This window comes from Anas acuta, chromosome 4 (assembly GCF_963932015.1).
Source record: "Anas acuta chromosome 4, bAnaAcu1.1, whole genome shotgun sequence".
Lineage (NCBI taxonomy): Eukaryota > Metazoa > Chordata > Aves > Anseriformes > Anatidae > Anas > Anas acuta.
This window is the reverse complement of record NC_088982.1, coordinates 65802827-65827652: the sequence shown is the minus strand read 5'-3', so window position 1 is coordinate 65827652 and position 24826 is coordinate 65802827. Positions and strand designations below refer to the sequence as shown.

General features: G+C 35.3%; 1 protein-coding gene across 6 annotated transcripts in view; it reads right to left on the bottom strand.

Annotated features, from left to right (window-relative positions):
• Window positions 1-24826, bottom strand: part of CCSER1 (coiled-coil serine rich protein 1) — a 664709-nt gene that overhangs the window by 223250 nt on the left and 416633 nt on the right. For 5 of the 6 annotated variants that reach the window (XM_068681709.1, XM_068681707.1, XM_068681710.1 and 2 more), the window contains one exon: window positions 2311-2388. In XM_068681709.1, coding sequence (XP_068537810.1) covers window positions 2311-2388 — 78 coding nt within the window. Of the gene's footprint in view, window positions 1-844; window positions 1100-2310; window positions 2389-24826 lie in introns of those variants that run through there. The other variant, XM_068681711.1, reaches the window with a different exon arrangement.

Below are 24826 nucleotides of genomic sequence, written 5' to 3'. Positions count from 1 at the left end.
AGGGTTACGTTTTGGTTTTGAAAATTTCTTATACAAGCAAAGAATACCAATGCAATTGCCACTTGGCTATAATGTAAACACAGCTGAACTAATTACCTGTAATAAACAACCTTTGAAGGAAAGCTGCATGATCTAACAAATGAATAAGCAAAAGTTTATAACACTAGTATTATGAAAAGTGTTAAAATTATTTATTTGTACATTCTTCTTCATTCTTGCATGGCTTGAATTCCCTTAATGATGGTCATAGTAAGCATGACTCATTCCTGTAGACCAGTTCAACTTTCTCTGTAATCTATTCCCAATAACACAATTTCTGCAAGTGTTCTCTACAAGACATGTATGTGTTAATACAAAAATATTCCACATATCCTTTTGTTCTTCTGTTCCTGTGTACTATATAAGAAAACATACGATTTCAGCCATGACATGACAGAGACAATTTACCAGGGAAGGTTGAAAAATGTTTCACTACTGTTTAAGACAATACTGATAAAGAAAAGGATTTGTATTGTTATTGTTGTTATCTTCAATACTCAGACCTCATCTAGAAAACTGTATCTGTCTGGGGGAGGGTGGGGCATCTAATTTTACCACACAATCAGCAACCCACTACCAACAGAAAAAATCCCCCCCCTCCATAGGAAAAAAAAATAAATTACTGGAAAAAGAAGAAAAACTCAGTTAACAGCATTAATCACTGCAGCATATACCACATGGTTTAGGGCAGGGTAGGGATAACAACCAAATGCATAAATCATAACTGTTAAATATATACATATATATATATATATATATATATATATATATATATATATATCCTAGAAATTGGTCACTGTCATTTGTAGTCGAAGACTTTTACTTAACATCTGAGCTCTTGTTAGTACAGTAGCTATTAAGGATAATTAGCCCCAGCAGAAAGAGGTACAGAATTATACCATTAACAGTTTTAAAGGTATTTCTGAATATTATGGGATTTTCACCATCAGTAGATACACCTCACAGTTTCAGTATGGCCAAACGACACTGTTGCTATTTCACAGATGAATACAGCAGAATACACGAATGCAACAGAATACACAGGCTCATGTTTTGCAACCTATGCACAAGAAATCAGTGGAGGTAGGTACATTTAATAAAATATTGACATGTGCCCTACATGAAAAAATACTTAGAAGAAAGAAAACAAAAAGCCCACAAGTGTTAAAAGTAATATACACAAAAATAGTAATTATTAGTAAACATTTTTGTGCAAACTATTTTACTTACCATAATAATAATAGATCACACTCCTTGTTTGAATCAACTTAAAAAAAAATAAACAAAAAAAAGAGAAAAGCATACTACAAAAAAAAAGAAAAGCACACTTGGCTTCAATAACATTTCTGATTAAAATGTGAAAATCTTACTTTTTTTTTTTTTTTTTTATCTTCACAAGATTATCTGAAGACTTGGAAGACAAAAACTTTAATGCCCCACTGATAAAAAAAAAAAAACATGCTGAAAGAAAGGTTTCAAAACCTGCTTTGATTCCAGTGTTTCTTTTATAAACTGGAAGCAGCATGTTGGTATACATCAGTGCAGAAACACAGCCTTAGTTTGCAGAACAGTCTTTGGTGAGAAGTACTGTTAGATTCTACTCAAATGATAGAACAAAAGAACTGTCAATATACAACATTCTGGCATTTTTAATCACACATTATTTATGAATAAAGAACAAGTAAATTTCTCACATATATTCAACTGATCTCCCAAAAAATAAAAGATAACATTAAAAAAAAAAAAAGTTGACAAAATGTTCTTATGGTCTTCCATGGGGGTAAAAAGTATCATTTCACTTTCCAGCAGAAATTTTGAGTAACGCTCTTCAAGAAATATAACTTTAACAATACTTGTCATTATTAGACCTCTTCCATTATCTTCCAAAATTCAAATTTTGTTTGGATACCATATGGTGATTATAAACATAATAACCTAATTAATTTGTTAATAAGTGTGTAAATGACTGTTGACACTGAAAAAATTACAATCCATTAATACATATCCTCTGCATTCATTTAAGCTAATTCTGAGCTGTTTGTAAAGCATAAAATTAATAGGGTATCGGTATGCTGGCAGGTAGCTGCAATTATCTTCTCATGTTGCAGAAGCCATTTAAAAATCATTTAAGAGCAAAGGATGAATGGTGTTCCAGTAAATCTCATTAAATCAGTGCACAGACACAACAGCAGCAGAAGCAAACAGGCTGATAGAACTGTGAAAACCCATAAAGATGAAAAAGAAAAAGGACTGCTCAATACAGCTACTTACATCATGGCCTACAAGTTCTGTCTGCGTGGATTTATCTGCTTGAGAAACAAAAGCCTTCTGCAAACACTGAGCCTTTTCCTGTAAAACAAAATAACATATCACAGGTTAGTCATCTTTTTGCTCACTGAGCTTTGCAGCTATCAAATAAGTACAAAACTCATGCACAGCCAGCTGTTCAGATATGAATTTTACTAGGACACTATTCTGACTGTAAGGTTTATTTCCTTACTAGTATTTCCTACATCAACGTGTCTTCCTCTTAAATAGACAGGAAAGTCCAACTCTAGAGAAGAGCTTCATCCACAGGAAGGATGTGGACGAAGAAGAAATTGTCAGATTGTGAAGAGCCATCCCTGAGAAAACAGCCAAGAGTTGGTTGAGAGCCTGTGGGTAAAAATTAAGGACTGGACCAACAAAAGATGTCTTGTGGTTGGGGTCTGCTACAGGCCACATGATCAGTGGGAGCTGCTCCAACTACAAGAAGCTTCTCGCTCACAGGCTCTCATCCTCCTGGGAGATTTCAACCACCTGGATATTTGTTAGGAAAGCCACGTGGCAGGCAGTAAGCAATCCAGGAGACTCCTGGAGTCCTCTGATAATAACTTCCTCTTCCAGGTGTTAGACAAACATACCAGAGGAGAAGCATTACTGGGCCTGGTGCTCACCAATGTGGAAGAGCTCCTTAAAGAGGTTAAGACTGGAGGAAGTCTGGAGTTTAAGACTGGAGGAAGAAACTGTAGTTTGTTTTTTGTTTTCTCAAGGAAATTATACAACGAAAAAGTTGTAAATACATAGAATAAGGTAAGAAAAGGCACACAGGAGGGTAAGGTTTCATGAACACAGAATGCTAAAAGTCCTTTAGTGCACTGATTTATATTTTCTTATCTACCAGATCAGTTTTATTTTTTAGCTACACCCATTAAAAAAATACTTATCTTATATGCAAATTCCTCGAGATTTACAAAAAATATATTTTCATATGCTGTTGTGCCTGTAATATTAGTAAAACTAAATTTATGTAAATTGAAATTCAGGCTAAATGAATCTTGAGTTGAATGACACTCAGGTTTTACTTCAATAAAGATATAGAAACTTTTTTTCAGCTACTATGTGTTGTTTTTCAAAAGTACCTATTTATTTTAAAAGTCAAATGTTGTTAATTTCAAGGCAAGATACACACCACTAAATTGAGTGAATTTTCACCCAAAGCTTGTAAATATCAGGAAGACAACATCAAAACAGTCCTGTCTCTAGCATCTCAACTCTTCAAAAATAAATAAATAAATGAGTAAAACTCAGACCAAACACTTCACTGCACTGTGTTTCGTAGTGGTCCAGTGAAAGAAACCTCTGTGAAGACCAAAAAGGGACTTAATAATTTGTTTTTGAGATTCTTTCAGATTTTTAAGATCTTGTCTACAAACTACATGTAGGTGCATTTTTTAAATAGAGCATAAATGAACAGTTTTTCTTAACCATTCTGCATGTTGTCTTTCCTTCTTATTAACATATATAGCATTAAGAGTACACTTGTATGGTGGCAGGACTAACAGCACAAAAATTCTCCTTCACTGGGTTCATCCTAACTAATTAAAATAGGCAAGAAGAACTGTTGGAAGTTTTGAAGACACATAGCAACTCCACAACACCGCCATCAGCATTGATCATAAAAATGCCCTCTCATGAGTTTGTGCTTGTATACTTATTTTATGTTCACAGTAAGTTCCTGAGAGGTGCTGTAATAGGAAGATAGGAGGCACCAGCTGATCACAAGCATGTAAAAAGATTCTATGTAAAAAAAATAAATAAAGAAGTAAGACAAACAGATGTAAGTAAAGAGAGAGACAAAACAGCAGTATTCCTTGAATTTGTAATAAGGTGCCAAAGTGTTGACCAAAACAAGTTTAGTTCCAGAAAGACAACAAATAAGGGAGACTACTGCAGTCAGAATGATGGTAAAGACAGTCATTTGCATTAGAAACAGACAAGGAAAACAAAGTCACCCAGTGTGATTCTCAAGATTTATATATCCCCTAAATGTGCATGATTTACAACGTGTCAGCAAAAGCTACCTTGAGAATTTTTGGACTCATTACCCTGCTTTGCTATCACTACTGGAAGAAAAATAGAAAAGAATACAACTAAGGCCTACCCAAAACAAACCTCAGCACCAACATTAAAAGTTCTGCAGACAGGACCAGCAGGAGTTTTTCTGACACATGCCAGCAAGAGTTTTCCTGACGTGATGACACATATATCATCAGACATCTCTTACTTACCTCACTTCTCTACTAACATGATTGTGAATTGAACTATCAGTTCACAAAGTACTTCCTCCTAATATGACATGATAGACATTAGAAGTAGCAATGCCTCAAATTGTAAAAAGTGCACACACCAAAGCCTGTCAAATCCTTTTAACATTTGTACATACCAGAATTGCCTTCCACAGTACAAGAACTACATTTTTTATTGTTACAGTTTGGGTTTTGATTTCTTTTTATCTATCTATCTATTTTAACCTGCATGCTACAATATAAGTGAAGTAGCATAAAGCACTAACAGAACTACTCTTATTGCTAATGTTTTATTGTCAATATTCCACAGCAGAGGAATATCTGCATCAAACTGTACTTTAAATGTTACATCCACACAGAAACTACCCAGGTCCAGTTTAAAGCTACATTCCCAACAAATCCACATGGAGTTACAAATATTCTGCATTGTTTGAACCACTGACCCCTCCCCCCTCCAGTTGTTTAGCCAATATCCCTTAATTAAGAGTAAATACGTGAATATTGATGGTTTAAATTTGTTCATCTTAAATTAATACTGAAACAAAACCTTTTTTTTTTCCTTTTTTTTTTTTTTTTTTTTTTTTTTTTTCTAACGGTGAAAGTTTCACAGCCAAATTTGCATTCCAAACACGAACAAAAGTGGAATGTCAGCTGGGATACTGAAAAGCAGCATTTGCAGGCTACTTCAATTGTTTGGAATGGGAACTTCCAGACTAAAAGATGTGCTTAGCCTTCACAACTGCAAGACAGGTACTTGAGAAAGAGTAGAGTGAATTGCTAGCAGAATATTTATATTTAGAGAGTCAGTATAGGCTAATACATCTCAAAACATTACTAGCTTTTTACTACATTTCTCCTCCAAGAAGAAAAATGCTAAAACAATTTTCATAGCTTTGATTGCGACTGGGTTAAAATTCTCATATCCAATTCCGTATCAGTGAAAGCATGGTGACCACTTGTGGCGTTTTGCTTAATTGCAAATTCCAAAATAAAATTTACGTTGAACAGACCACAATTTACCATACTGCCTGTTTTAGATGAATTAGAAGTTTGTTAATCCATATAGCTGTGGCTTTCATCACTAAGTAAACTATTTTGTCCAGTTGGTAACATACTAAATAACTTCTTTTACCAAATATATTTTTTCTAAAAGCTGCTGCACCTTTGTTGTCACCCAGATTAAAAGAATATTTTATATATAAAAGTCCACAATTAACCATTTTGAATTCAAATCACTTCATCCTCAGATGACTCAACCTCTTTCTCTTATAGCCTGTACAGATTATTTTACTGCTTTATGAAGACAAATATGTTTCATTTGGGTTTACTCTCAGCATACAGCCAATGCATCGGCATTGCAGTCAGATTTACAATTTACATGCAATTGCTTCCCTTGCTTCAGGCATTTACCCCACTGCGAATAACAACTTATGTTTGTCAGGGAACCTGGGGACAAAAGCTTTCTTCAAAAGACTTACAAAATGCACAGCCTGTTAATTCTGATGTGCTGTGAGATTAAACTTAATCAACAGCAGCAGGAAGGCAGTGAGAGCAAACAAGCAGCACAAAAAAACCTGCTCTTCCAACATCTATTCTGTTTAATTTACAAACTACAATAAGCAACAGAACTGACTATATGATAGCTATTTCCACAGAAACTCAGTCCCTTTGGGCTCGAGTCTCAAGTTTGGAATAAAATATAACAAACAAAGCATTGTTCTAGTGATCAGCCAAGGTACAGATGAATCACATCACGCTTGAAAGTGCTCTGTGAAGCCCATCAGTCTTTCAAGCACAGTCAAAAAAAAAGTGTTTAGAGGAAGTGTGGTCAAATAGTCTACACAAAGACAACATTTGGAGAGACCAATTGAACTAAGGTGCTGAAAAACAACAATAAAAATAGAAGCATTATTCTACAGTTACAGCGGTGGACGGGTACAATCATCCACAAGGGCACGAGCTCATCATCCAGGAGAAAAAAAGAGGGAGAACTTGGTAGGAATGCATACCAGCATGCAGAAATAGAGTTTTCATGGTGTCTTATAGTATTGTCAAATCAACAAAAAATGATAAAGACCAAAGGAACATGGAATTTCAATGAATGTTTCATAGTTTTCACACACATTATTTTTCACACAGGACACTTAGACAAACCAAAATAGTTTTTCAGTTACTGTAACATATTTTTATTTTGGGTTATTTTATTTTATTAGTAAAACACAAATGCAAAGTCCTATGTATGTGTTAAGTACATTTTCTGGAATGAAATTTCATCTCCATTTAACTTTCAAAACATAGTGTCCAGGTGTGAATCAAGAAACACTAAGACAAGTCAGTCTCCAGGTAGTTTGAACTGCTTTAATAATTAGTGAAAAGTCTGAGACCAAAAACAAACAAACAAACAAACAAACAAAACACTTTCAAAGAGTTATTATGAAGTAACTATATTTTTAAAAGATAACAATATTTAGGAAAATCTTAATATAGTTATAGGCTTCGCTATAGTCATGCTAGCTAGTCTTACAGTAATGGAAAGGTTTACTAGATCCTAGCTGGAGAGGGTTATTATTGATGGTTTTTTTGTTTGTTTTTTTTTTTTTTTTTAAAAGGTTTTGAAAACCTCATAATCCAAGTATTTTCTTAAGCTTTCTATCTCCAATCTCTAAAAGCAAAAAATCATCTTTGTATTGCTGAGTGCTGCACAACCTTACCAAAAAATCAGGACTTCACACATTGAGAGCACAGGCTATCAAAAACCAGAACCAATCCACCAAAACCAGAAAACAATCAATCAAAAACAAACAAACAAACTGTGAACACATTATGCCACTGAGCTGATGAATGCCAGGGACAGAACTAGAATTTAAAAATCTGAATCTTCCAACTCCCATTTCTTTAACTGGACCACTCTGTGTCCTAAACATTATTACCCTTATCATTTCTATATATATATTACAAAATTAAAAGCAAATGTTTGCAGAGACATGAGACTACCACAGAATTTCAGGGTAAGTATTTTGCAAACACTGAGCTTTTAACTTTATATTTTTAAAGCATCTTTTGAAGATGCTTTAAGATACAGCATTACATATACTGACAGATTATTTGTTTGTGCAATGTTAAAAAAAAATAGCATTGCCATTCTTAACAGGGGATTTTTATTTTTTTCTTACACCAAAAAATGCATCTTGATCAATTGTTTTCTATTTCCTCAGTTGCATCATCATAAAGTAAATGACTCAATTTCTAGGTGTTATTACAATTTGTAATTTATATTTTAAAGCAATATCTAATTATTGTGTATTACAACTATTCTCTCATTCAGTAAAGTTGTATTGCAATTACTTATATTATCATTGCTTACATTTCCCAAAAGAAATCAGTACTGCTAAGTTCATGCACACACAACCCTTGAAGTATTAGAACTTATTCCAGTCATCATGTCTCTAAAAGTAATTAAAAAAAAAAAAATAATTACAAATCACACATTCATATATGGCCCAAACATGTCCATGCATGCTTTATATAATTTAATATAATGAAAAATTTATATGGTCACATTCTATGAATAAGATGCTTCAACAAGTGATGCCAGTCTTTAACAAAAACTGAGACAACTATTGGAAGGGAAAAAAAAAAGAACAAGCAGTAATGCAGTTAAAAACCTCTAAAAAGTGGATATATCAAGCATAGCCATTCATGCAGAAATCAACTCTGCAAGTAAAGTTTTGAACTTTTTTATAAATGTTGTTAGTCTCATTTTGTTTTACAGTTCCATCCAGATGTCTGGGAAGATATCCCATGTCCTATATCAGCTCATCTAATAAAGAATGAGTTCTCTGTCAGCCCACATGTCTTTAGACTGTCATAGCTACACCACCACTAGTACCACTGAGAGAAAGTTTTGTCCCAAAACACATTCAACAAACAAGCTAAGGAGACAACATAATCTCAAGTTTTATAAATCAAAAATCATGATACAGGGACATTAGACCTTAGAGCAGTAAACCAAAACAAATATTAAGCATCCATCTAGCACTATTGACTTGATCTTCCTACACATATTTAAAGAAAAATAGTCAATACTTTTTCAAGGTCATGTGTAAAAGCATCTGCAGAGTTATGGAGTGATTTATAGCTCCATGCTCCAAGTCTTATGTCCCATGCACAAAATCAGTCTTCCTCATGCCATAAGGCTTCAAAACATTTGTATTAGATATGAATTTTATGTTCAGTTATCTTCTAGAAGTCCATGACAGTGAACATTATTCAGTAACATGCAAGGTTAGGGTGAAGCTCGAAATCACATTCAGTTTCAATGATCATTTGGATGCAAACATCTGAGTGATAATATTTCAACATATTTCTAAATGGGCATCACAGGGCAGTGATATTACAGATCTCACTTAACTGCATAGAGTTAAATAACCACCACAGAAGATGTGAAATTGGTTACTGTTCTTTCACACAGCCATTCATTGTATCAGTTGTAAAGCACTTGATCATCAAGTCTAATATGGTTTTACCTCATTTAAGGTACCCTTGTCCTAAGTTTACTAGCTGGAAATGAAACAAGCATGTAAAGTGGAAAATATTAAAAATGAGCCAACAATAATTACATTGCTTGTAAAGCAAACAAATTGGCGTTCAAGAGTTTTAGAAATTTGCATGTTAGCAAAATAGTATCCTAAACCTTACATAAAGATATAAACTTAAAGATAAGTTCTGCATGGGTACAAGAATAGAATTTCAGAGCCTGTTGATTTTTTCTTTTTGGTTACCAGCAGAAGGCATTGAAAGAAAACTCAGTTGTTAAACAAGAACAATACGAACAAACATCAGTATGAAAATTCTGTAGCAATAACTGCAACACATTTAATATGAAGTACTACTTAGGGAAGATATTTTATTAACTTTTTAAATTATCAAAGTACTCATTTACTTTTCTTCATGTTTTTCTTCCTTACAATGTTAAATACTTTTATGCACTTTGTCCGTTAGACCTCTAAGTGGAGATATTTCAGTATGTTGCTCATCAAACATTTCTGGTGTTTCCTGTTTCTTTCGGAAATTAATATCAGTGCCAGTCACTTAGTGCATAGATTTAATGGCACGTGTATTAGTCAGAGTGCAGAAATCAGTAACTCAGCACATTACAAATTGCAACTAATGTATATCGAAGGCTTCTAGCATTAATTAAACCTCACACAGCTAAGTGTTTACAGCAATTTTACAGATTGCTGTCCTGAGTAAAGAGATTCAAGACTGCAGCATTAACAGTGTATACTATAAACATATCAAAGCATCATACTCAATTAGTTCCAGTGACTTTTACACAGGGCAGATTTTGACCACTGTTGGTCAAAACAGAAAAAAAAAAATATCATAAAAATAAAATTTTTACTGCCACCATGGAAATCAAGAAGAACATATACTAATCTTTCCAATAAATAAGACCTTGGTTTTATTAATTTATTTGAAAAATGTATGACCTGTATATCACGAGAAATATATCCAGCAATACTGAAAACAACCCACAGCTGCCTGTTTTTGAGTTGTTTCCTCTGTGCCACTATATCAATTACTCGATATTTTATCTCAGCAAATAGTTTGCACAGAGCTTAGCTTCACTGCTGATATGTGACATGATTTTGTCCTGCACTCATATGCAGACTATTACGCATGCACTAGAAGTGATCACACTGCCTGCCATCCTCAATAACAATTTTTGATTACAGTGATCAATACCAACTTGTCTAAGCAACAGAGGTGCTAAAGAAATAAACTTTCTCTAAGTTTAATTACTAGACAGATGTGAAGGACCTAAAGTCAGCAAGGGGCTTCATCATGAGAATCAGGCTTTCTGCAAGGTCAGCCAGATGTGCACCCAGAAGACACAGTTGCTGAGCTAGAGAGCTATAAGTATTGTTACTTTTACTGGAAAAGTCACTAAAAGCAGGCTCACAGATGCACTGCAAAGGTTTTTTTTTGTTGTTGTTGTTTGTTTGTTTGTTTTCAGTCAATTATTTGCATAAGCAAGTACCAAAAGACACTTTCACTCTGTGTGAACCTGCTGTCAGGTGAAGCCACAGCATGGATTTTGCCAGCAATTAACACTGGAATGTTATTAAGATAGACGCTTTTTATTGTGAATTTAGGTTCATCACTCATGCCCTACGCTCTCATCTGTTCACCTTAACTGAGGCACAGAAAATTAAAGGCAAAGTAACATATTTAAATTGATCAAACAAAACCAACATACTTTAATATGCATTATCCCATTTTTCCAAATACTTTTTTCCCACATCTATCCAAGGCCCAAAAACAATGCTCAGCAGCTTTTTGCTATTCTGCCAAAGCACAATAGATTTGATCAGGCAAAAAGATTTCAGTTTTCATTTTTACAATACAAAAGCATTCCAAAGCAGCCTGTGTATTTTCTATAATACTTGTCAGACTTTGACATAGCAATATTACAGAACAAGATGTAAGAGGAACGTGTCAAGTCTGCTTTTTTCCCAAACATTTCTTTAATTCATTCAGAAACTTTACCAGTGATTGGAGTTTGACTTCATGAAATTTTAAGACTTAAGAATTCTACAGCAAATTATTGTCATATTGGAACCAAGCTGTGCATTTACAGCACCAAAGTTTTGATTTCAGTTGATGAAAGTAATGAAAGCCATAGCAAAATATTTTCATCACCATTTTTTTTTCTTTTCCAAGCCTCTACAAAAGATACTAAGAATTCTTATACTGTACATAGAAAGCAGCCGTTACAATCTAGTTTTTGTTGTGATGAACATGCACAAAGAAGCAATAGCATCAAGAATCTGAAACGTTTATAATACTTACAAAATAGTAAAGAATAAGATATTGAGGAAAGAGCATTGAAACAAGATTTCTCTTTTTTTTCTTCCTTTTAAAAATGTAACTTAAGGAAACAGTGACTAGAACTCCATTTCATACTGATATATATCATCAGCAAAACACGTTGCAATGGTCCCCAGATTACTGCTGTAATGGGACCACAAAGACAACTTAGAATCATGACCATAAGCAGCTGCAACATAAAAATGCTCAAAGAGGAGATATAACAACCCAAATTATGATCTATTCATAAAAGCACAATTCCATTACACAATTCTGAAGAGACACCCTGATACAATTTTATATAGCTTTTCAGGCAAAAGCAAAATAAATTCTAATTTTGCCTCAGAAAATGAGAAGTGAAAAAGAGATGAAGGAAAACCTATGGCACTTTAAAAACAGTAATAGTCAGTTTATACCATAATATAAATTCATTGTGCCAAATAAACCTCTTTATTGGCTCATAATCAGCTTGTTGGTACACCATTGTTGATAAAACTGTTTCGCTAATTTTTTTAGTGTTCCTCACTCCTGTCCCACTGCTGTCTTAGGTCATAATGCATGCCTACCATCAAAAAAGAGTTTGTTTGCAAACACTGCCTTTAGACAAGTCAGCATTTCCTAGGAAGATGCCTCATTTCTCAACAGATAACAAATGCTATAACAGTATCTTGTGAAGATACAGAAGAGAAGATTTGGAATTCTATCTGTTGGCTAAAGACCAGGGCCTTCCTCTGATCTTTAGCTGTAAACAAGGGATTTCAAACTGTTGGCATATTAGAAGATGTAATGAATGGCTGAAGTAGAAAATGAAGGCATAAAGCTACTAGCACCCCAAAATTTCACAAGTTTGAGGGGGGATTGTATAAATGAGCAGTAGAGGACTTTGAAGGGTTATGGAATAAACAGGCAACAAGAGGTTCAGGACATCCCTTGAGCTGCAAAGTGATAGACTGCAAAGATCATTGAGGAAAATATCACATGCTTTCACGGTGCCAGCTTTTCTCTAAACAGCTGCTTTTGGCCACCACTGGAGACAGACTGAAGGGCTTGCACAGCTTTTCTAACTTCATATCCTAAAGAATAAAACAAGCCCACTCCACTTCACAGAACAGTAGTATCAACCTCCCAGGCACATACAGTTTTCGAACAACAAGAAAACTGGTTGTGTTTACTTTTGCTCGTTACTTCTCATTTCTTAATAAGAGAAAAATACTTTGTGTAGGTTTTTCCCCCTTTCTTCAGTGAAGCTTGTAGTATTAGGAGCTAAGAACGAAATAAAAATGGAACATCCTAGGGAGAACTTTATAGATAACTAAAACAAGCTCAAACAAAATAAGTGTTCTCTGTGATTACACATTACAGTAATATTTGCCCATGTGGTCTAACAATAGTATGTATTTTCAAACTGGGTATCATACAGATAGTTTCATAGTGGTATCCACTTTGAAAAATAAGCCTTGTGTACATTTTTCACATGTAAATCCAAAAATCCAAACCTGACTGTACTTTGAAGATTCAGGATCCAGAGTTTAAATCAGAAATACTTAAAGAAATATTTAAAAAAATCAACAAAGACCAATGTGGCAGAGAAGGGTAACATAATCTATAGGTCTTTTTCAACCTGAATGATTCTATGATTTATATGACTAAGTGACAGGGTGTAGATGGGAAGTAAACTTCAGTAACCAAAATTAATGGAGAGTGTACAAGAAAGGCACTAAGCGAATGTTAGAGCCCATGGCTGATGTTACCAAGGCACAATGATGTCACATTTTAAAATGCTTCCACCAAAACAAAACAGTATCTGTTAGCTCATTGGATGGTTTGATCTTTAGTTACAAATATTTAGCAACCGCACAGCATTGTCCAGGGACTAAGCACTGGTTAGAATTTTTAAGACACGAGAAACACTTTAAAAAGAAAAAAAAAAAAGAAAAAAGGAACAAACAATCAAAAAACCCTACCATCTTCTTTTTTTACCTGTTACATTGTACCCTCAACTACGTTCCATATGTCAGCTCTCAATTTTTAAAATCTCAAAGTAGATAACTGACATTATACAGCATACTAAAGAAACAAGTGTCTTATTAATCTTGAAGAAAGATGAGACCAACAAGAGCCTCTGAAGTTCATCCAAAAGCTAGTGCAAAAGTATTTTAGAGTTTAGTTGTGAGACCTTCAGGTAGAGTAACAACCTGTTTCTCTACTGCTGCTATGTACACCTATTCTTTCCTTTTTTGTACCCTTCTGTGAACCTTTCTTTTCCTGGTATAAATGACTAAGAACTGTCATTTTTCTCTGTTAGCAAGATACTTCGCTTTTTCCTTTAAACTTCAGCTTCTAAATGATGACTTAAATCCAAGGACCCTCCTCATTACAGGAATTTCAGTTTCAGAGTTAGTCACAACAAACTGGTTGCCAAAGTGCCAGGCTGGGTAACCTCTTCAGGGTTCTTACTCAAGTAGTAAAGATGTCACAGGAAGAACAAAAATAGAACTCAATTAATGACAAAAATTACCTTTGAACTGAAACTTCCACAGCCTTAGAACATCCTGACACATGGGAATACAAGATGCATATAGCATCTTGGTAATCCTCTTTACCATGTTTTTTTTTTCATTTGTTTGTTTGTTTTCCCAAAGCGATGGCAACACCTGTTTTCTCCACCACAGAAAAGCTTGTTGACTGTATACATTTGCCTGTACATGTTGACTGTATACACTATATCATATCCTAAATGTGCATCTGGATTTTTAAGTCAAGACCAGCAGTCCTCCAGAGGGTGAGGTGATACCCCTCAGTTTCTGCCTGATCTTCCAACCACTTCCAACAAACCAAGTCATGTAGAACAAGAGCTCTTCCATCTGGCAGAACTACAGGCAGCTACACTGCAACCAACAACCCAGCTGCAACTATTTCTTTTTCTGTACCGAGGACTCCACAAAATCATCAAGAATACAGAACTCCCCGGTCACATTCACAGCAGAGCAGGATAGAGCCTGTACTACACTCTATCAGTCTTCACCCTACTTTCTTATGCCGCCAGAACACCTCTGAACTCAGCAAAGCAGTTCACACAGAACCAGAAAATATGAAAGGACTATTTTCTTAAGAAAAAATCACTAATTATATATACATATTTATATATGTATACATTTACATAGGTGAAAATGTTCCTCCCTCTGACGGTGGGTTACTTCTTTCCTGTTGCTCCCACTTAAAGAGAAAAACACTCCTGAACTTCCAGTCCAAATCGGTTTTTAACTACAAAGGCATTGTTAGAGAATACAGTTGCATATGCGTTGCTGCACTCTGCAAGATTACTACCTTTTTTAAGTTTTGCAGCCTTCTCATATGATGCTTTTTAAAAAGTATTATTATTATTGGTCACTAATTACTCAGCTAAGGTGAGCCAGCAAGAGATGCACTCTGCAGTTCAAGTGCTTCTGTACAAGTGGAGTGAAATTTTGAGTGTATAATTAGGACAAAAATGTATTGCTGCACTGTGCTTTTACTGGTAGATGCAAGAAGTTTGGAAAACTTAGTTGCAGGGTCCAAAGAGACATAGAAGAAGCTGATGTGAATGCAACAGTCAATATCACAAGTCTCAACTACATTATATCTGGTATAATGTAAGTATCTCTTTTCACTCTACAAAAAGCCCAAGGATTTTGTATTTAATTTAACACACAATTTTAGTAATAAGATATCAGCAAAAGAAATAATAATAATAACGTTCTGAATCACATTTCATGGCTTGGTTCTCTCTCTCCAGGGGAATCTTTAAATTGGACATAATAAGAGATTCAAGGTCAAAAGGGAGAAGGAGAGTCATGCTGTACCGTACTTCTCTCATGCACCCTTTCCTCTTGTATTTTCATTCATTTTGGAGATCAAAAAGGAAGTCACCAGAAATTCAGTGTTCTGTACCAATGATTCTTACCAAATTGCCTTGCAGTACAGGTCACATAGTTCATATACTCCTCACTGTTCTGTCTGCTCTTCAGTTTCAACTGACTGCTTTACACAGATGGCTACTTAATCCATCTCTGAACTTCTGTTCCCTACAGTTACTGAGTGTAGTATCAGGATGCTACTTTTCAAAGAACAATAATTCTGATTTCCCCAAGTTTACATTACAATCTGCTAGGTTTGCATATCCAATTTATCACTTCATTCCTTGTCTAGAAAGGATGCTTCAAAATCACCCTTTTAGACTTATTTTACAGATGTGAACAATGAATAGAAATTTCACTGCATTTCAGTCATAAACCCAAAATAATGGAATACTTCATTGCAATAATAAATAATAAATATCTGTAGAAAATCCATAGAAAAACATTAACATCTCCCTGTCTATTTGAACAAATAATATTATTTATGCAATTCGTAATTCCACAAAATTGGTTGTCTAGACTTTGTAAAGTACTGTGAAACTCTTTCATACCAATGTGTTAGCAGATGCGCCTTAAAATTACTCTGGGACATGTGGAAAATCAGGCCCAGCCAGCCACTAGTTCACATGCAATGTCCCAGTAAATCAGGTACCAAAGAAGAAATAATAAAATAGAGTTCATTCATATTATACAAAGTTGTCGGAAGACTGATTTTGTATGTGATACAATTTTTCCATTATTACAGATAGAGATCACTGCTTTTAAATCTAGTTTGCTTTTTAATTGAACACTACCTTATAAATAATTGTCTAAGTTGTGCTTTCCCTTGGCAATAGCTTCTCAGTAGCATATTTCTTACCAGATATTTTGTCTTGGAACTTTTAAAAAAAAAAATGCTTAAAGTGTTATAAAAAATTAATTCATTTAAAATACACCTTTTTCCTTTATTTCTAAGGTCTCCATCCTTTCAGCAGTGACTTCTGGTAGGAAGGTGGAAATTTCTAAGGGGTAGACAAGCTATTCCAAGGACATATCACCATGTTTAGCTCAGGAAGAAATACATTTTTTGTCTGGCTAAAAAAAAGAAAACAAAATCTGAATCATGCACAAACAATGGCTAAATTAAAAGCAATAAAATCTCATCAGAAGATTAATTCCTCTCTCTTTTGAGGACTGGGGTGGGGAGAGAGGATGCAGGAAGTAGGTCGCTGGAAATACTACCACTGCCAGCAGGAATACAAGCAGAAATGAAGGCAATCCTCACTACAGTAATTTCAACAGGGGTGATTTATTTTGCAGCCTACATTTTCTTTAAAGGTTTTGAAATTATATTTCCATAATTTAGTCACATAAACAATATTTTGATTTAGGTATTTCTCTCTAATTCTGTCCCCTAAAAAGAAGACACCTGAATATTTGCTTCTCAGTGGTAACAGCTTGCTTTGCCCAGTGGCAAAACTAAGCGATAATAGGATATCCTTGCTTTCAGATTTTTATTTTTTATTTTAAGAATAGAACAGAATAGAGTAGTTCAACTGGAAGGGACCTATACAGATCACCAAGTCCAAGTGCCTGACCACTTCAGGGCTAACCAAAAGTTAAAGCATATTATTAAGGGCATTACTGAAATGTCTCTCAAAAACTGACAGGCTTGGATTGTTAACCATCTTGCTAGGCAGCTTGATCCAGTGTCTGACTACCCTCACCATAAAGAAATTTTTCCTAATGTCCAGTCTGAACATCCTCTGTGCAGCTTTGTGCTGTTTCTGCACATCCTGTCATCATTTACCAGCAAGAAGAGACTGGCACATCCCTCTCTGCTTCCCTTTCTCAGGAAGCTGTGGTGAGCAATAAGATCAATTCTTAGCCTTCTCTATTCCAGACTAGACAACCCAAGTGTCCTCACCCTCTCCTCATAAGACTTGTCTTCCAGCTAATTTACTAGCTTTGTTGCCTTCCTCTAGATGCTTTCAAATACTTTAGCATCCTGTTTATATTGTGGAGCCCAAAACTGCATACAGTATTCAAGGTGAGGCCGCACCAATGCTAAATGCAAAGGGAGAAACACCTCTTTTGACCACCTGGCTATGCTGTGTTTAACATATCCCAAAATACGGTTTGTTCATTCGTCTGCCAAGGCACATGGATGACTCTTTTAGAACCTATGGTCAACTGGCATCCCCAGATTCCTTTCTGCTAAGATTCTGTCCAGCCACTCATACTCTAACTTAAAAGTTAGCCTTGGGACACAGCTTCTTAAACAACATGGTAGTGTTCACTGTGAAGTGATGATTTAAAATTGACATTCATCTATCTGGTCGATTAACTTGCAGCTCAATTCAAAGACTGCATAATATAGAATCATAAAATCATTAAGGTTGGAAAAGACCTCTAAGATCATCTAGTCCAGCCATCCACCTTCCACCAATATTGCCCACTAAACCATGTCCCTAAGCACCATATCTACCCTTTCCTTAAACACCCCCAGGGATGGTTGACTCCACCACCTCCCCGGGCAACCTATTCCAAAGCCTAACCACTCCTTCTGAGAAGAAATTTCTTCTAATATTCAACCTGAACCTCCCCTGGCACAACTTGAAGACATTCTCTCTTGTCCTATCACTAGTTATCTGTGAGAAGAGGCCGACCCCCAGCTCTCTTTCAGGTGATTGTAGGGTCTCCTCTTCACCAGACAAAACAACCCCAGTTCCCCCCGGTGCTCCTCACAGGCCTTGTGCTCCAGGCCCTTCACCAGCTTCATAGCCCTTCTCTGGGCATGCTCCAGGGCTTTGATGTCCTTCTTGCAGTGAGGGGCCCAAAGCTGAACACAGTAATTGAGGTGTGACCTCAGCACAGCTGAGTGCAGGGGGACAATCACCTCCCTGCTCCTGCTGGCTGCACCATTCCTGGTACAAGCCAGGATGCTGTTGGCCTTCTTGACCACCTGTGCAAATTGCTGGCTCATGTTCAGGCGAGCATCAACCAACACCCCCAGATCCTTTTCCTCTGCACAGCTTTCCAGCCACTCTGCCCCAAGCCTGTAGTGCTGCATGGGGTTGCTGTGACCAAAATGCAGGACCTGGCAATTGGTTTTGCTGAACTTCATCCCATAATGGTGTCAAACTTTTAAATACAAACTTTTTTTTTTTTCCTGATTCCATTTCCCTATTACTGAATCAAGGCTGTTCTCAATCATACTTCCCCATGGCTAACAGAAATTTCTTATGCACAGACTAAGAGATGGGTTTTTAAAGAATTAAAAATAATTTCTTATGAAGTACTGTCAGTTAAACTATTTTCTTGAATGGGATGCCCAGCACTATATTTTTCTGAAGTAGCCACAGCTGCACCAAATTTTTTAAAACATTTCATTGAGTAGATGACACGTTCTTATGAATGTACTTACTGATACATTTTTAATAGAATGCAAATCTGGAGATAAGTTACTAAGCCCATAAACAACCCATTTTTCAAATGCTGTAAGTACCCAGTGATTTGTATTAACTTCTGTAAGAAAACAAAATTTTTATTGTATTTGAAGACTCGTACAGTTTTCTAAGTAAGAAACTAGAAGCCTAAACCTAATAAGAAAAAAATAAAAAAAAAATAAATAAAAAAAGCTAACACTGAGTCTCCAAAACTTGGCTCTATGATAAATTCATGCCTTTAAACCAAAACAGAGGAGAAACGCAAGTTAAGTACTTTATAGCATCAGATTCAAATAACATTTACATATTTGCAGCAAAAACATACTGTCACCAACTGAATTAAGTTTTCAAAAGCCAATGAGCAACAATTGTTGCTGTCAACTTGTCAAGTAAAATGAAATTAAATGAAAACTTGCATTAGCACAGAAGTAGAGGGATTCAAAAAAAAAAAAAACAACAAACATGAATATGAGAAATTTAGTTGTGGGAAGTGAAGAATATTTTTGAAAATATTATGAAAGTTGTATCATGGAGATTTGAGAACAGGTGCTTTGTGAAAAAAACAAAAAACAACAACAACAAAAAACTAATTCCAGTGAACATAACTGTCTGTTTATTTTTATTTATGTAAATATTTAGCAGATATTATTACAGATACATAACTTTTCTTTTACATAGCAAAGTCAATCAAGTAATTACTTAAGTTAATGAACGTACCTTCTATTTCTTATTAACACAGTAACTTTCAATTAAGTTCTCCATAATTAAAATGGTAGAAAGAAAATGTTTTAACGCAGTACTGCCTTAGATTATTAATTCCTACTGTGGCAGAAAGTCATGAATCTACAAAGGCTAAAGCCAATCTTATGATAAATCCAATACTGAATTAGCACCGTATTTCATCTTGGGTATCATAACGTGAATCCAGAAGTTATCAAATGAAATCACTACAACTTCATTGGATTTTCAGGTGAAACACAGAAAAAGCAACACTTATTTTCACACAGGTGACAAAGTATTTCAAGGATCATGTTCCTAACTCCACATCAATATTAATGTGAAAGGACAAATTTGCATGCATTTGCAATAAGAAAGGCCTTATTTTATAATCAGAGGGCCTCAGTCTCTCAATAATTATTGCTGCTATGCGTAAGTACCCACTGTTAATAATCTAATCACATTTTAATGTTTAAGTAATGTTTTAATTTTAATGTTTCTTAAGATCTGTATACGATTGTGTATATTTGGGGAAAAACAGAAACCACGCTTAGTTTTTCAAGGACAGAGAAATAGGTAAAAAGAAATCAAGTACAGAATTAACAAAGCAAAATGCAGTTTTAATTTTACAGGAATAAAAACTAAAATGAATGACTAAGTTTCTGGAAATTCAGGCAACCGTGGAAGATGGTAAAGGAGCAGATATAGCCATTGCTTAATAACTGATTATATAAGGATATTCTACCAATATCACTATCTGCTAACAGCAGAAAGGCTATTATCAACAGTATTTGTATGGACGATATTTTGTAATAGAGAGTTGCTCCATGAACTGTGATATTTCAACAGATCAGTAGAGGTACTACAAATCGAAGACCACTGACAACTTCGATCAGAAGACCATATGATGAAAAAGACATGATTAAAATCTTGAGGTCTGGTAAAGATTTTAAAAAATCTGAATGAATACACATCTACAAGAAACAGAAAATCTGCAACACAGATGACAGCACCCATTTTTGTCTCAGACAAGCAATGTAGTAACCAAAAACAAAACAGAACAAAACAATATAAGCAAGCAAACTGAACCAATAGATTTCTGCAAGTTTTTATTCAATCTAAAGACTTCATAAAGTTTATTCCTTCTCATTATCATAGGTATAAATCAGATCAAACTCCTGAAGCACATAGAAATTTGAATTACCTACTGCTCAAGTAAGTGAAAACTGCTGGGCCATGTTTTTCAGTTCTGTATAGAGATATGAATACAAAGTACAGTTGCAGACAAATAACCAGCTATGTGGATTTTGGGTGCATATGGAAATGAAAAACCACAAACCAAACCAAAATCAATACAACAACCTACAGAGTGTAGTGGGTTTATATGGCAAGATTTTGGTAGCAGGGGGCCATAGGGGTGGCTTCTGTGAGAAGAATCCAGAAGCTGCCCCACATTAGATAAGGGCCCCACCAGTGGCCAGAGCTGGGCCAAAAAGAGATGTTGTTTGCTCTGTGAGAGCAGATTTAAGAAAGGAAAAGGGAAAAAAAAAAAAAAAAAAAAGCTGCACAACAGCAGCTGGGAGAGAGAGAGGAGTGAGAAACAGCCTTGAAGACACCAAAGAAAGTGAAGAAGGAGAGCAGAAGGCACTCCAGGTACTGGAGCAGAAGTTCCCCTGCAGCCTGTGGAGAGGACGATGGTGAAGCAGGTTGTCCCCCTGCAGCCCATGGACTATCACTGTGGAATAAGTTTCCTTATTCCTGTGGAGGAGCCCCAGGTGGAGCCCTGAGGGAGGCTGCAGTCTGTGGAGGACCCCTGCTGGACCAGACTCTGGGCCAGAGCTGCAGCCCATGGAGAGGAGCCCATGCAGGAGCAGGGGGTCTGGCAGGAGCTGCTGCCCGTGGGGGACTAGGTTGGAGCAGATTGCTCCTGATGGATGGACCCTGTGGTACAGAGCCATAACTGGAGCAGCTCTTGAAGAGCTGCTGCCTGTGGGAAGACTGTGCAGGATCAGTTTGTGAAGCACGGCATCCCGTGGGAGGGACCCGCACGTGGAGCAGGGAAAGAGAGTGACTGAGAAGTGCTATAGACTGACCGCAACCCCCATTCCCTTGCACCGCTTGGGGGGAGGAGGTGGAAGAGGATGGATGGGGGGAAGGTGTTCTTGGTTTCTTTCCTTCATTTCTCATTTCTCTAGCCTGTTAGTAATAGGCAATAATTTTATTTTATTTTTTTTTGTCTCCCTATCTGAGTCATGATAATTGTTGAGCAATCTCCCCATCTTTATCTAAACGCTTGAGCCCTTTGCATTGTATTTCCTCTCCCTTTCCCCTTGAGGAGGGGGAATGAGACAGTGGCTGAGGTGGAGCTTGGCTGCCTACCCGAATAAAACCATCACACAGAGAATTCGGAATTCGAGGTCAAAGTTTTCTATTACATCATTAAGAATTTTGAACACTCATACTAAATAGATAGCAATCAGCAGCAACCTATTTAAGTTGCAGATCTTCTTGAATAGAAAACATGCACTTTCTCAGTAAACATGAAATACAGCTACAGACTAGGTATCTCTAAGTTTCTCTTGTTTGACTAAGAAATTCATTATACATGTATGTGGATGAGATAGCCATACTGAATAAAATGTTCTTAAGAAAAAAATGTTTAATAGGATAAACTGATTACAGATATAGATTATAAATTACATGAAATTCATTTTATATGTGAAAGAATCCAAAAGACCTGGTTATCCAGAAGATATTCAGTATTTAATTTCTTTCTGAAAATTCAAGACAGCTATGTTGTTTTGGACTTCCTTATTATACCAGATTATTTTTAAACCAAACTGATTCAACATCTTTTGCTAATCTGTTCTATTCTGTCAAATTCCATTCCACTAAACAAAGTTGCACAGAATACATTTAATATATCCAAATAAAGAAAATTTGCAAATCACTAGGCACCATGTGCATTGACCTTCGCTCTTCCTCTGAATTTGCAGTATGGTTCATTTTAGTCAAGCTGTTGAAACATTTGTGCTATAATGCATTAAATTAAGGCAACCAGCTGTGATGTTTAATTTAAGCTAAAAGTTTATGATCTACAAATACACAATACCTTAGGGAATAACTGATATTTCATGTTACTAAACTAAATGGAGTTAAAAAAAATAATAATAAAATAACAACATGGTTACAAAGTTCCCCACATTTTACTTGGAACATATTCAGTCATTTAAGCTTTGGGTCTTTAAAGAGCACAAGCATTCAGTCAAAAATGTATATTATAGAGAATAAATGAACTACCTTTTCTACCCTTCTCTGAATGAACAGATCTGATGCCTTCTGGTCTAATGTGCTGTTATACTGTTCCTATATTTTAGCCTTCATTATGTGCAATGGAGTTTCTCCATTTGTGAGAAAGCCAGAATTAGAAAAAGTCATTATTTATTTGTTTTGCCATAATGCAGAATTTTTAGCAGATATTTTGTCCAAGTAGATATGGTATGTAGAGCTGAATAATAATTGGAACAAAAACAAAAACAATTTTCACAGATACAGTACATAGAGTTAAATAATTGGAACAAAACCAACCAAACAAGCAATTTTCTTTAACTATCAAACAGTCTTAAAGGAAATTTCCCTTCAACAATGTCTAAACCATTATACTGGTCTTGTCAAAGGTAATGTGTAACAGTAGAAAGATATAGCACTTTATGAATGATTGAGTAATGATGCCTTCGGAATGTTCTGAGTATATAGAAGAGAATAAAACTAAGATATGGCTCTATATCAGATGCAACAAGTATGAAAACTAAAGTAATGGAAGTTGAAACTTCAGGTTATTGTTCTAGAATAGGAACAATCTGGAACAAAGTCAGCAAGACTATTGATACATGCCAAAAAACACCGTCCATATTAACTAGCGGAATAGTTCATGAATGGACAACTGTTATTCTAAAAAGTGCAAGCTACAGATGTGATCGTTTATATAAAAAGAATACATAAAACATATATCCCGACTAGTAGGATGCATCAATAACTCTTACTTAGTATGTGCCTCCAGTAAATTAGAAAGCTGATTTTCACTGATACCAAGCTGTTCAAGGAGAACTCTAAATTTTCTTGGTTACACCTGAATTTATCCTCCTTAAGAGCCAAAACACCGACACAACATCAGCAAAACAGTAGATGGGATCTTTGTGCTTACAGCAAACCTTCAAAACAAGCAATGTCATGGGCAGAGAGTAAAAGGCTGTGCTGTAAGGGACAAAGCTCCACCAGAAGGGTAAAATGAAGCCCTTCACATTTGTAGCATAGGATCTACATTAAGAAGGCAGCTATTGAAAAATGAACTTTATTAAATCAAGAATTTTGTAGTTTTTTTCTACTTTTCTTAGTGCATCTTCCCTTATTGGACAGGAGAATAATTCTACTACAACAAAATCTCTTTCAGAGATTTTGCTTCTACCGAAATACTTTTTTTTTTTTTTTTTGACAAACAGAATTCTCATTATTATTTTGACAAAAAATGAGAAGATCTCCAGCTTTAATACCCAGGAACTTCACCAAATTTTAAATAAATTTAATTTAAAAAATACATATTCTATTTCTCTAAAATCATTTTAATCACCCGTCTCCTTTCCTACCATATTTCAATTATTCATGATTGCTGTTGGCAATTTCATCAGTCAAAGAACTGAGAAAGCGAACTATTTGAAAGGCGATTACTACTGCTTTTGTGATAAAAACTATAGAGATCTAGAGAAGGATGAAAGCAAGCCCAGAATCAGCTGCTTTCATCTGCATTTTGATACTCATGTAATCAGATGAGATATTTTGGAAAATTTGGAGATTATTTTGGAAAACTGGAGATTACCTGATACCACATACATTTATGTTTTCTACAATATACATTTCAAAATCTTTCAGATTTAACAGGAAAAACAAAATCAACAACAGCAAACAAAAAACCTTTAAACAACTGCAATAACAAAACCAACAACTTTAAAGTGAAATACTTGTGCTGAGTACTTGTCTGGATCTTCAGTAACATAATAATGAAGTGACAATCACTTAAACACTTGTATAAAAGTTTATGTAAACCATATAGTATTTGTATAATTTCAAGCACACACTTTAATTCCACAGTAAAGAACAGAAATTGTGAAAAAACAAAGTACTATGTGGATGGAAGACCTTTGAAGGCAGAGCCCTAATATTTACAATCTTCAACTGGCTACAGTCTTTCTCTCAACCAGACACTAGTTACAACCAAGACAGGAATAAAAACAACACCCAAAAAAACCCT